Raw genomic sequence first — 12,324 nt, forward strand, 5'->3', positions numbered from 1 at the left:
TCTGAGACGGGAGGGATGTGGTGGCCTCCAGAAGTCAAGAGAGCCCCAGGTTAAGCCAGCTGGTCCTACAACCACAAGGAAGTGAATCCTGTCAATACCCCAAACAATCAGGAAATGGGACCCTCCCCTAGAGCCTCCTGCCGACAGCCGGGTTTGAGACAGGCGATGCCTGGGCCGGGCTTCCAACCTGCAACACCTGTAGGGTAACACATCTGTACTGTTAGCCACTAGCTTGTGGCAATTGCCTAGAGCAGCAAAAGAAAACAAAGGTGGATGTGGGTGCCGGGAAGGAAGCCAGCTACCGCTGCAGCCACTACCTCAACGTGTGGACGTGGCTCTACACGTGGGCACGGGCAGAGGCTGGAAGATCTCGCAGGAGCGTAGCGGAAAAAGCGCAGACTGTGCTGGAGGGAGGGACTCCCGGGAGACACGTGCACATCAGAGAGCGCGCCGGTGAGGGCTCGGAGGGAGCAGGGGACACTCAGAGAAAAACAAGCGACGCATGGTTTTCAGAGAAGGTAGGAAAAACGGAAAAAGCGGCTACAGTACCTGTGAGTCCATTTCAATCAGATAGAGGAAGACCACGTCCTCTCTCTCTACTTTGATAGCCTTATGCAACGGGTACTCAGTCTTGGATTTGATCATTTTGTACAACAACTGGGCACTCATGCTGCTGAAGTCCTCCTTCCGTAGGTCGTCCTGAGGACAGAAGGCCAGTGAAAAGCAGAACGGACCCAGCAGACCAACAGCAACAACAAGACGTTCTGACTTGCCGCGAGGGTGCTTTGCTCACAGCCCTCCATCTCTCACCCACCCAGTGGCTGGCGATAATTTCCGCACAGTAGTTCATCAGCGTGCCGGCACCCAGTTCCTCCGCGGTCTGATAGAAGCGAATACAGTTCCTGACGTTCACCAGAGACATAACACCCTTCTCACATCTACGAGAGAATGTTAGTGATGAACGGTGTCATTGGGACAAAGAGAGTCACAAGTTAATCAACCAAAGCTGCGATCTGAGTCCTGGCCAGCCGTGTCCAATGACCCTGAAGCACAGGGAGAAGCAGAGGAGTGATGGATCGGTTCCAGCAGAGGTGCCGTGTGTTAGAAGTACCAGCATCTCATTGTATCACATTGACCGTTCTGGTCAGAATCAAAATAACCTCTAAATGGTCAACCCCAGCCCCCCAACTGCCTCGAAAGTAATGCCATGGAACTCACTGATCATACACAGGCACCTGCAACATCACACACTCGATGGGTCAGATTCGCTCCTTTGGTATGTAACTGTGTGGTGTGGACCTGCGTGCAGTTCCCACCAGCACATCTCCATTACACAACCAGCAAGGCTTAGTAATCGATTAGCTGCAGACATGAGCTCTAGGCCTCAATAAGGATCTCCTGGAAGTCCCCCCTCCCAGAGGTGAACTATATGGTACGTGAAGTATCACTCGATAAAGCTGCTTTAAAAAAAGTTTTTTTTAACATTTACTGATTTTCGAGAGGCAGAGACAGTGTGAGTGGGGGAGGGGCAGAGAGAGAGGGAGAGACAGAATCCGAAGCGGGCTCCAGGCTCCGAGCTGTCAGCGCAGAGCCCGATGCAGGGCTCAAACTCAGGGACCGTGAGATTGTGACCTGAGCCGAGGCTGGACGCTCAACCGACTGAGCCACCCAGGCGCCCCTCGATAAAGCTGCTTTTTACAACCCCACTTACCAAATGGATCCCGCAGGGGCACCTGGGAGGCTCAGTGGGTTAGGCATCCAGCTCTTGATTTCAGCTCAGGTCATGATCTCATGGGTTTTGAGTTTGAGCCCCAGGTCAGGTTCCACACTGCAGGTGCAGACCCTGCTTGGGATTCTCTCTCTTTACCCTTCCTACCCCCACGCACGTGCACTCTCTCTCTCTCCCAAAAATAAATACACACACACAACACACACACACACACACACACACACACACACACACACAAATGGATCATGTATGTAGACAACTGAGTTTCATCAAGTACAACCTAGTCCACCCACAGAACACTGCAGTATACACACGATACACCCATATTATACACACAGTACACACGCGGTTCACACACAGTATACCCACAGGACACATGCAGTACACATGTGGTACACACAGTGTATATGTAGTACAGAGAACACACGCAGTATACATGCAGTACACACCCAGTATACACAGTATATACTACACACGCGGTACACACAGCACACCCAGAGTACACCCATAGTACACACAGTACACACCCAGTACACACAGTACATATGCAGTACAGAGTACACACATGGTACACATGCAGTACACACAGTACTTCCAGAGTACATCCAATACACATGCAGCACACACAGAGTACACCCAGTACATACACAGTACACAAAGAATACACCCAGTACACACACATTGCACCCGTAGTACACACAGTACACAGTACACACACAGCACACGCAGCCCACACACAGTACACACAGTATACAGTACACCCAATACACATGCAGCACACACAGTACACACGCAGTATACACGCCGTACACACGCGGTACACACACGGTACACACACAGTACACAGTACACACTGTGTACTGAAGGAAGGAGGAAGGAATGAGGAACGATCTCGCAGTCCTCCATCCAGTAGTCGACGCAGGCGCCTGTTTCGTTCCAAGACCAGCGCTCGAGTCCTTTGTTTCCAAGAGACAGGATGACTTGGTGTAAAGAAGCATCCGCCCTCCAGGCACCCGGGCACTTTGTAAGCCCAACTGTCACGGCACCTAAACAAGTTACCGCGATGAGCAACCACGCTTCTCTGTGAGCCGCTAGCCACCGTCTGTGCCGTGTCTGCCCGTGCCCGTCACACCTCAGCAAGGTCTGACCTGGCCGTGAAATCAGAGTGCCCCGGGGGCAAAGTCCTCTGTGGCGCACGTATGGAACCTCTCGATTTTACGGCCGCAAGCACCCCGGACGGCCGCTCTAACGCTCAACCTCAGGGAGCACACGCGTTTTCAGAGCCCTTTGCAAAGCACTTTCACAGACAAATGCTGAGTCTGAAAATCCCACTCTCCTGCTTTCTACTGCCAAATGACATTTGTATCCGGGACTCAAATGCGTCTCGTGGACACTGACGTTTCCTTACAACTGGCAGACGCTTCATTTCCGCCTACCTCTGGGATCTCCAGAAAGCCAGCCACTATTTGGATGGCCTAGAGCTAGTAACTGACATGATTTACACAGCTGAAGACCATGTTATCTTACTTAAAAATTCAGATCCTCAATGCATGTCTTCTCTTGCAAAAGTACTGAGACAAACTTTCCTCCGGAGGAATTTTGTGGTTGTTAATACGTGTTTTTCCTTTTACAGCACAGAAAAGGATATAGATGCAGAAAAGCAGACTATTTTTAAAGTACAAAATCAAGCATGTACTCCAGCATCTCACAGACTCCTGTCTAGTTTCAGCGCCACTCCCACACGCACGAACAGGAGACGTGGAAAACGTACTGACAGGAGGAACAACAAAGCACTACCTGGTGGAGTTACAGGCGACTTCTGCATTTCCCAAACGACACACACTGAGCTTGTATTCAGTCAGGAAAACAATGATTACATTAACTGTCAATTTTTGGCATATACTACGAATTCTTCCTTTAAAAAAGTATCTTTCTGATAACACTTCCCCCCAAAACTTCCTGTTCATCAAATGCGTGACAGCATTCCCAACCCTCCAAGATCCCTACGTTACAAAACCAAGCAACCGCCGCCCCAAACGGAACTGCACACATTTGTGACATCCCAATCCCTGCACTACCTGGGACGTGTGATTTCCCCTGCGCACAGCAGTGGGCGCTCTGCGACCTTTTAAGAGCCCACGCTGGACCCCACGCTTGGGAGTCTAGCAGCCCAGCCCTCCACAAAGCCACGACAGATAAAACTCAATGCCCACATCCAACAATACAAAATTGAGCATCTGGTAATACTGATGGTAAAGAAACCTAAGCCAGTCAATTAGCAACAAATATTTTAATTAAAGAATCCATTACACTGATTACAGTTGTCTACACTACTCCAACCCCAGGGCATTTTTATCAATGCAATTTAATTTACAAGCAAGTTTGACAAGATCAATGGAAAAAAGCTCAGGAGATCTAGAAAACAAAAAAAAAGGATACAAATCACATTTGGTCTACTTAAAACCATTCCCAGGTCCCCCTGAGACGCTGCAACATGCCGACAAACGGAACAGCTCTTCGCGAGGCCCCCACGGTCAGGCTGGCTTCGCTGACCTAACACCGCACGTGCCTACAAAGCCCAGACCTGTTTGGGGTTTCTAGTAACTGGACTTAGACATTAGAATGCACGTAAGCTGACCTCAGGCACCCAGGGTTAGGAGGAACCTGTGCACCAATTCGCATGGGCAGGTGGGCCCGGAGCACCAGCCCCGCAGGGCAAACAGCAGGCTGTCAGCTAAAACCAGGGCCTCGCTCACCCGGGAGAAAAGCCATTCCTGCAATCCCCAAGAGAATACACAAGCTCACTAAATGGTATAAAAGACACTCCACCAGCCAAACTGACCACCAAGGGGCACACCCCCAACAGAAACTAAAACTAAAGGGCATTTTGCCTGACATCACTTGGGGTGACATTTGTTTCCCGTTGCTCGAGAAGGCCAACTTGGGAGAGCAGCAGAGAAAATGCAATATAAAAAACACAGACTACCTCCTTGGGAACCTAAATGAAGAGCCCAAAAACACTGGCTACGAAACCGCCTGAACGGTACACTTGTGTATTAACTTAGGCATTAATGTGTTTCTTTTTTTTTTTTTAATGTTTTTATTTGTTTTTGAGAGAGAAAGTGAGAGCTCGCGAACGCGTGCGCACGCGCACACACACACACACACACACACACACACACACACACACGTGAGCAGGGGAGGGGCAGAAAGAGGGGGACAGAGATCTGAAGCCGGCTCTGCGCTGGCAGCACAGAGCCTGACGTGGGGCTCGGACTCACAAACTGCGAGATCGTGACCTGAGCCGAAGTTGGACGCTCAACAGACTGAGCCAGCCACCCGGGCACCCCGACTTAGGCGCTAATGTGTTTCTAACACAAGGAACATGACCAAGAACTTCACCCAAGGTCCTACATTATTACAAAGTAGAATAAATGTCACAGGAAGTGGACACACGGACATACGGGAGGGAAAGCTGAGCATTTGGACACCGTAATCTCTCTTATATTCTTTACATAATATACACACAATTATGTAATCTCAGGTTAAAAAAAAAAAATCAGTGAAAGGAAAGAGAATACCTAAAGCTTTGGCAGAATTTCGCTTACAAGAACACAAAGCAAGGGAGGTAAAGTCCTCTCTCCACTACTGCTTTCAGAGGAACACCTTGCAAAAGTTATTTACATTAGCAGAGCTTGGCACATAATTCAAGCTCAGCCACCACCACCGGAGGCGCGTGACCAGCTCAGCCGGGACTTGCCTCTCTCTGAGGAGCTGCAGCTGAAAGCGATTAGCCAGTTTCATTAGCTCAGTGAGGAACACGTCGTCGTCTCCGAACTCCAGCTCGTCCGTGTAGACCCAGCGGAGCATCGTCCTGGTCACCTCAGGGTTAGCATCTGGGGAGGGAAAGAGAGAGGCTGAAATACGACACACCGATGGCGCACTGAAGCCTTAAGCCTACTAAAGGAGGGTCCCTAAACCTTGAGGCTAATGAAGCAAATAAGGCAAATGCTGGTACCCTCCACTCAAATAATTATCATGCCGCCATCAAAAATGGCAATTAAGCATTCTGGGAAGCATCTGACTCCAGAAAAATGTTGTTTTGCAAAGGGAAGGAAGTAGGAGACGTGAACTACTAAAGATGTAAGTCAAATAAGTTGGGGAACGTATTTTAAACACATCACAAAGAGTTTACATTCCAAGAAAGATCTTACAAATAAACACGAAAAGATGGGGGTGCCTGGGTGGCTCAGTCAGTTGAGTGTCCGACTCTTGATTTCGCTGCAGGTCATGATCTCATGATCTCATGTTTTGTGGGATCAAACCCCGCGTCAGGCTCCGCGCCGACAGTGCGGAGCCTGCTTGGGATGATCCCTCTCCCTGTCACCCCCACCCCTCAAAATAAATAAGTAATTAAAAAAAAACATGGAAGGATGGACAACCAACAGGAAAATGGGCAATGGATAGAAGTGGTAATTCACAAAGATAAATAAAAATGCTCAGTAAACCTTACCAGTAACTACAAACACAAATTTAAACTACAATACATTTTTTCCATCTCTCAGCAAGCAAAGATTCTTAAAAATGTGTAAACTGTTACACAGGAATTATACACATAGGTTAGGATAATCCTAATAACTGAGCAAATACAGAGAAATATATGCAATAAGACAGTCAACACAGTATTATTTTTAATAGCAAAAAACTGGAACAAGAATCTGAAGAGTCCAACACTGGAAAGCTAATCATTATGGTATTAATACTCAAAACGGAAAATTTTGCATCAATTAAAATTACTTAGATCTGTATTCAACCTAAAAAAAATACTCACTATATTGGTTTAAAAAAGAAGGCTAAAGGGGTGCCTGGGTGCCTCAGTCGGTTAAGTGACTGGCTTTGACTCAGGTCATGACCTCACATTTCGTAGGTTCGAGCCCCGTGTCAGGCTCTGTGCCGCACACTTGCTTGAGGCCTAGAGCCTCCTTCAGATTCTGTGTCTCCTTCTTACTCTGCCCCTGCCCTGCTTGTGCTCTGTCTCACTCTGTCTCTCAAAAATAATAAATAAATGTAAAAAATAAAAATAAAAATAAAAAAGAAAGCTAAAAATACATGTAGTAAATCTCATTTTTTTTGCAATATATTTGTGTGTGTATATGTGTATGAGTATGCATATACACATACACATACACATGCGGCTTTGGGGCTCGCCCGCTCATGCTAACCAGGTCCAAGCCCACTCACCCTCTAAGGTCAGACAAGACTGAGGACATCCAGGGAGGTATGGCCATAAACAGACTATCAACCTATTTTCTTAAAGTAATCTCTACCCCCCAATGTGGGGCTTGAACTCACAACTCCAAGGTCAAGAATCACACACTGCACCGACTGAGCTGGCCAGGTGTCTATCTACTGAGACAACAGAACGACAGACTAAGATAACCCTGGTAGAACCTATGACTAGCTTTTCTTTGAGATTATTTTTCATTTTCCTGATTTTTAATGAACATGCATTACTTGTATAATTTTTTAAGTTAAAATAAAAGACTCTACAGAAACTTGGGGAAACTCCTGGGATGAAAACTATAGTATAAAATATCTAAAACTATGATTTCCACTAGAGGCAAGCCTTGATTAGAGTAAGGGCAGTGGAGATGAGAGGTCATTAAAATCATGGTGGTCCTCAGCTAGCAGAATCAGCACTACCCGTGAACTTGCCGGAAGCTCCTGGGCCCTGCCCAGACCTGCTGAACCGGAAACTCTGGGGAGGGGCGGCATCTGGCTTTTATTTAACACGTCCTCCTCCGTGTGGTTCTGGCTGGCTAAAGGTTAAGGAATCAGAGCTCGGTTCTTGATTGTCTAGGAAAGGCGCAGCAAAAGCCAGGAACCTCTTATTAACTTGGTAATTAGGCAACAAATGATTAGCGCTTATTAACCCCTTCTCTTCCAAATACAGGAGGAGAGGGCTGAAGGGGGTAATGCCTGGGTGGCTCTGGGTGGCCAGAGGCTCCTGACTTATTTGCTCCACACTGATTTACCCATCATTCCCTAAAACAGCCTGATATGGAAAGGAAAAAAAAAAAAAAGGCATAATGAAAAAACACTGTGGGGCACCTGCGTGGCTCAGATGGTTAAGCGTCCCAACTCTTGATTTCAGCTCATGTCATGAGCTCGCAGTTTCGTGGGATCGAGCCCCACAACGGGCTCTGCACTGACAGCACGGAGCCTGCTTGGGATTCTCTCCCCCTCTCTCTCTTCCTCCCCTTCTCGTACATGCGTACATGCTCTCATGCTCTCTCTTCCTATCCCAGAATAAATAAACACTAAAAAATTAAAAAAAAAAAAAAGAATTTAAAAAGAAAAAAAAAATCTGAAAGAAAATACACCCCGGGGCACCTGGCTGGCTCAGCTTGTGGGGTGTGTGACTCATGATCACAGGGTCGTAGCTTCGAGCCCTATGCTGGGTGTAAAGATTACTTAAAAAAATAAAATCTTACAAAAAAAAAAAAAAGAGGGGCACCTGGGTGGCTCAGTCGGTTAAGTGTCCGACTTCAGCTCAGGTCATGATCTCACGGTTCGTGGGTCCAAGCCCCGTGCTGGACTCTGAGCTGGAGCCTGCTTCAGATTCTGTCTCCTCTCTCTGTCCCTCCCCAACTCACATGTGCGTTCTGTCTCTCTCTCTCAAAAAGAAATAAATGTTTAAAAAAAAAAAAAAAGAAAAAACATGCCAAAATTCTAACCATGGTTACGTTACAGTTTATTTTTGCCTTTCTCTCGTACCTGGTAAAGGAATAATAGCACTTTTAAGATGTTTTGGGAGAAAAAAACATTTTTAAATCACATGAAAATCTAATTAGATTTACTTAATCTCCTTGAAGAAGTCCTTCAACTATGTCTAAAGTATTCAGAAGCAGCATCAGCTTCTAGGCTGGCTTCGTAAACTGGGCTTAATGGGTCGGTGGGCTCTTCAAGGAAAGACGTGTGGGCCATGCGACCTGTCGAGAGTCACCAGCATGCTGGAACTGCATCCCCACGGCCTTCACACAGTGTCGTGTGCCCCCTCGCTGCACACGACAGCTCAGCCTACCGACCAGGGCCCAAACACAGCCTCGAGCCTCCCTGTGGTAATTCGATTCTGCTTTGAAGTTTGGCTGGTTTCCTTTAATAACCCTCCCTCAATCGTCCGAACCAATAAACCTGACAGTTGATGAACCAAAACCCAAACGATTTTCTTAAAACCCACAATCAGCAGGCATTTCCTGGGCGCCCTCAAAATTTCACATGAAGTAAAGTTCAAGTGATCTCCGAGTGTTCCCACTCCGGCCCTGACTCTTTCCTCAGTCTGCAAACTACACTGGAAACAGATCCACGCTGAGGCTGGGACAGAGCAGCAGTGGTGCGGGATGCGCTCTGCGACCCGCACGGCAAACCTGCCCCTAGAGCCACTCACCCCTGGGCAGGCCCAGCACACAGATTGCTGAAACGGTGACCGCACGCACGAAACTTCTGACCTCACGGCAGTCCAGGCGCAGAGCCAACTTTGTAGAGAACTGGAGATTTTCTATGTGGCCCCGTTTTTTTGTTTTGATTTGATTTTAAATAAATGTTTTAGAAGACATTTGAAAAGAATGGGAATAAACTTGTCAGTAGGCAATTAGCCATTAAATGAAGCATACTGAGGGAATTAATTTCGTTACTTAAATCCGGTATTTAATCTGTAAAAAACTGGGGCTCCCGGGCGGCTCAGTCCATTCCGCGGCAGACTCTCAATTTCGGCTCAGGTCATGATCTCACAGATCATTCCGTGAGTTTGAGCCCCGCGGCCGATTGTGCTGACAGTGTGGAGCCTCCTTGGGATTCTCTCTCTCCCTCCCCCGCTCCCACACCCAAGCTCTCTCCATCTCTCAAAATAAACTTAAAAAAAACTGCCAAGTGTTTTGAATATCCTCCTATGACTCCAACTGAACTGTCTTCAACTTGCCAACTATTTTTACTTCATTTACTTTACCCAAGTTTTTGATTCATAAAATTACAAAATTGTGATAGATTGCATCTTTCATCAGTAAAAGCATCCTCTTTAAAAAAAATTTTTTAAGTTTATTTATTTTTGACAGAGACAGAGTATGAGCACGAGCTGGGGAGGTGCAGAAAGAGAGACAGAGACACAGAATCCGAAGCAGGCTCCAGGCTCCGAGCTGTCAGCACAGAGCCTGACGCGGGGCTCGAACTCACGAACTGTGAGATCATGACCTGGGCCAAGGTCAGACGCTTAACCGATTGAGGCACCAAGGTGCCCCAGTAAAAGCATCCTCTTTAGTCACTTTAACCATATACGCTTAACTATAATTTCTTGGAAATAAACTCCAAACCACACTTGTAAATAATCCCTGTGTCAAAAGGAGCAAAAGTTTACACGTCCTAGTTCTGTCATGGCAGGGTAACAACCTGTCCTATTTTAACTGATTATAGCTAAAAACTCTAGACAGAGCACCAGAAAACAGTCACCTGAGGATTCGGAAAAGCACACAAAACTGTACAATTGTAGAGAGAGGCCAAACGTGAAGAGGCAACCGCACTGGATGAGTGTCCCCATGCCTTCCCTGTGGTTTTGCCTTGAGGACAGACCCCAGTCAGAGATCAACACTGGTGCGGTGAGCATGTGGACCCCTAACCCTCTATCACAAACACCCTCTTTCTGGCCAGATGCAGTCGGAAAAGAGGCCCAGGGGAGCAGGGGAGTAAGGGAGATCTAGTCCTGCATATGAATGCACACGGCCTTGGGCTCCCCTGGGAGCACGGATGGCCCAGCCCAGCTTCAAGAACTGAAGTGAGATTTGAGCCACTACCCACAAAAGGTGGGGCGACTTTCAGTCTGCAGCTAAGGAGAGCCAGTATTTTCCAGAGGACGATACAGGACCCAGAGCCTACAAAATATAGTCACAATGACCAGGCAGGACCCAGAGCCTACAAAATATAACCACAATGTCTGGGATACAATCCAAATCATTTGATATAGGAAAAAAAAAATCAAGAAAATATGACCATTTCTCAAGGGAAGAGACAACATATTCTAACCCCAAGATGACCCAGATACTGAATTTACCAAAGACATGAAAATATCTGGGATAACTATGCTCCAGAAGGTAAAGGAAAACACACTTAAAAATCTTAGAAATTTTCAGCATATAAACTATAAAAAGAACAAATGGAAATTACAGGATGAGAAACACACATATTTAATTGAAAACTCAATGTCCTCAACAGCAGAATGAAAATGGCAACAGAAAAGTCAGCAAACTTGAACACAGACCAACAGAAATTATCCTGTCTGAAGAACAGAGAAAAATAAAATTGGGAGGGGAAAAAAAGAGCATCGAGGAGACCTGGTCTCGTGTGTCTGTCACTGGAGCCTCAGGAGAGAATGAAGAGATGAAGGAAGAAAAATGTTTGAATAAATGATGGTCAAGAATATTCCAAAAAAAAAAAAAGACTATTCCAAATTCAGTGACAGATATGAGGTTTTACATTTGAAATCAAGAAACTCCAGGGGCACCTGTTTGGCTCAGTCGGTTGGGCGTCCAACTTCGGCTCCAGTCATGATCTCCAGGTTTGTGGGTTCCAGCCACGTGCTGGGCTCTGCACTGACAGCACGGAGTCTGCTTGGGATGCTCTCTCCCTCTCTCTTTGCCCCATCCCTGCTTGTGCTCTTTCTCTCTCTCAAATAAATAAACTCAAAAAAAAAAAAAAAAAAAAAAAGAAATGAAAGCAAAGGAGAGATATCCTCGGATGAGGGAAGAGTCTCACTGACGGACCTGGTCTGGAAGAAATGTTAAAGGAAATTCTTGAGGCTGAAGGGACATGATCCCAGATGGAAACATGGATCTTGATGAATGAAGGAAGAAGTAAAGAAATGGAAATATCTGAGCAAATATAAACTTGTTACTCCTAAGTCTGCTGAAAAACATACCACTGTTCACAGTGGGATTTTCAATGCTTGCCCACAGGACACGTGTGACAGCTATAAGTAAAGGCCCGTGGTAAAGGCATTAATGGGACCTGTATGGTCGCACAAGTTTCACACTTTACCTGATGCAGTACAAACAGACTATAAATCCTCCACACAAAGTGAGGGGCGTATGTGAGCCCTGCAGGAGTTCTCAACCAGGGCCGAGTCTGCCCTCCGAGGGATGTCTCACAGCATCCAGTGGTATTTCTGGTTATCAAAACTGGGGGAGCAGAACTGGCATGAAGGGGGTAGAGACCAAGGGTCCTACTAACTATCCCACAATGCACAGGAAAACTGCCACAACAAAGACTTAAACAGCCCCAAATCTCAATAATGCTGAGGCTGAGGAACTCTGCCCTAGATCAATCGCTAAACAACAATACAAAGAGAGGCAGTCAAGAAGTCAACAAATTTGAATCGAATACTAAATGTCCAAATTATCCACAAGAAGCAAGAAAATGAGAACCCGGAGAACAGGAAAAAAGATGGGACAAACAAAACGAATCAAATGGTAGCCTTCTTCATAAAAATAATGACATTAATATTAGTGGTCTAAGCACTCCACTTAAAAAGCAGAGATAAAAAGGCAAGC

At 46.5% G+C, this 12,324-nt stretch overlaps 1 protein-coding gene across 1 annotated transcript in view; it reads right to left on the reverse strand.

Annotated features, from left to right (window-relative positions):
- Nucleotides 1-12,324, reverse strand: part of ANKFY1 (ankyrin repeat and FYVE domain containing 1) — an 80,306-nt gene that overhangs the window by 33,157 nt on the left and 34,825 nt on the right. Inside the window, exons 4-6 of the mRNA XM_043582705.1 lie at nt 5,490-5,625; nt 815-938; nt 550-699 (exon numbers count right to left, since the gene is read on the reverse strand). Of these exons, the coding sequence (XP_043438640.1) occupies nt 550-699; nt 815-938; nt 5,490-5,625 (410 nt within the window). The remainder of the gene's footprint in view (nt 1-549; nt 700-814; nt 939-5,489; nt 5,626-12,324) is intronic.

The sequence above is a fragment of the Prionailurus bengalensis genome, chromosome E1 (assembly GCF_016509475.1).
Source record: "Prionailurus bengalensis isolate Pbe53 chromosome E1, Fcat_Pben_1.1_paternal_pri, whole genome shotgun sequence".
Classification (NCBI taxonomy): domain Eukaryota; kingdom Metazoa; phylum Chordata; class Mammalia; order Carnivora; family Felidae; genus Prionailurus; species Prionailurus bengalensis.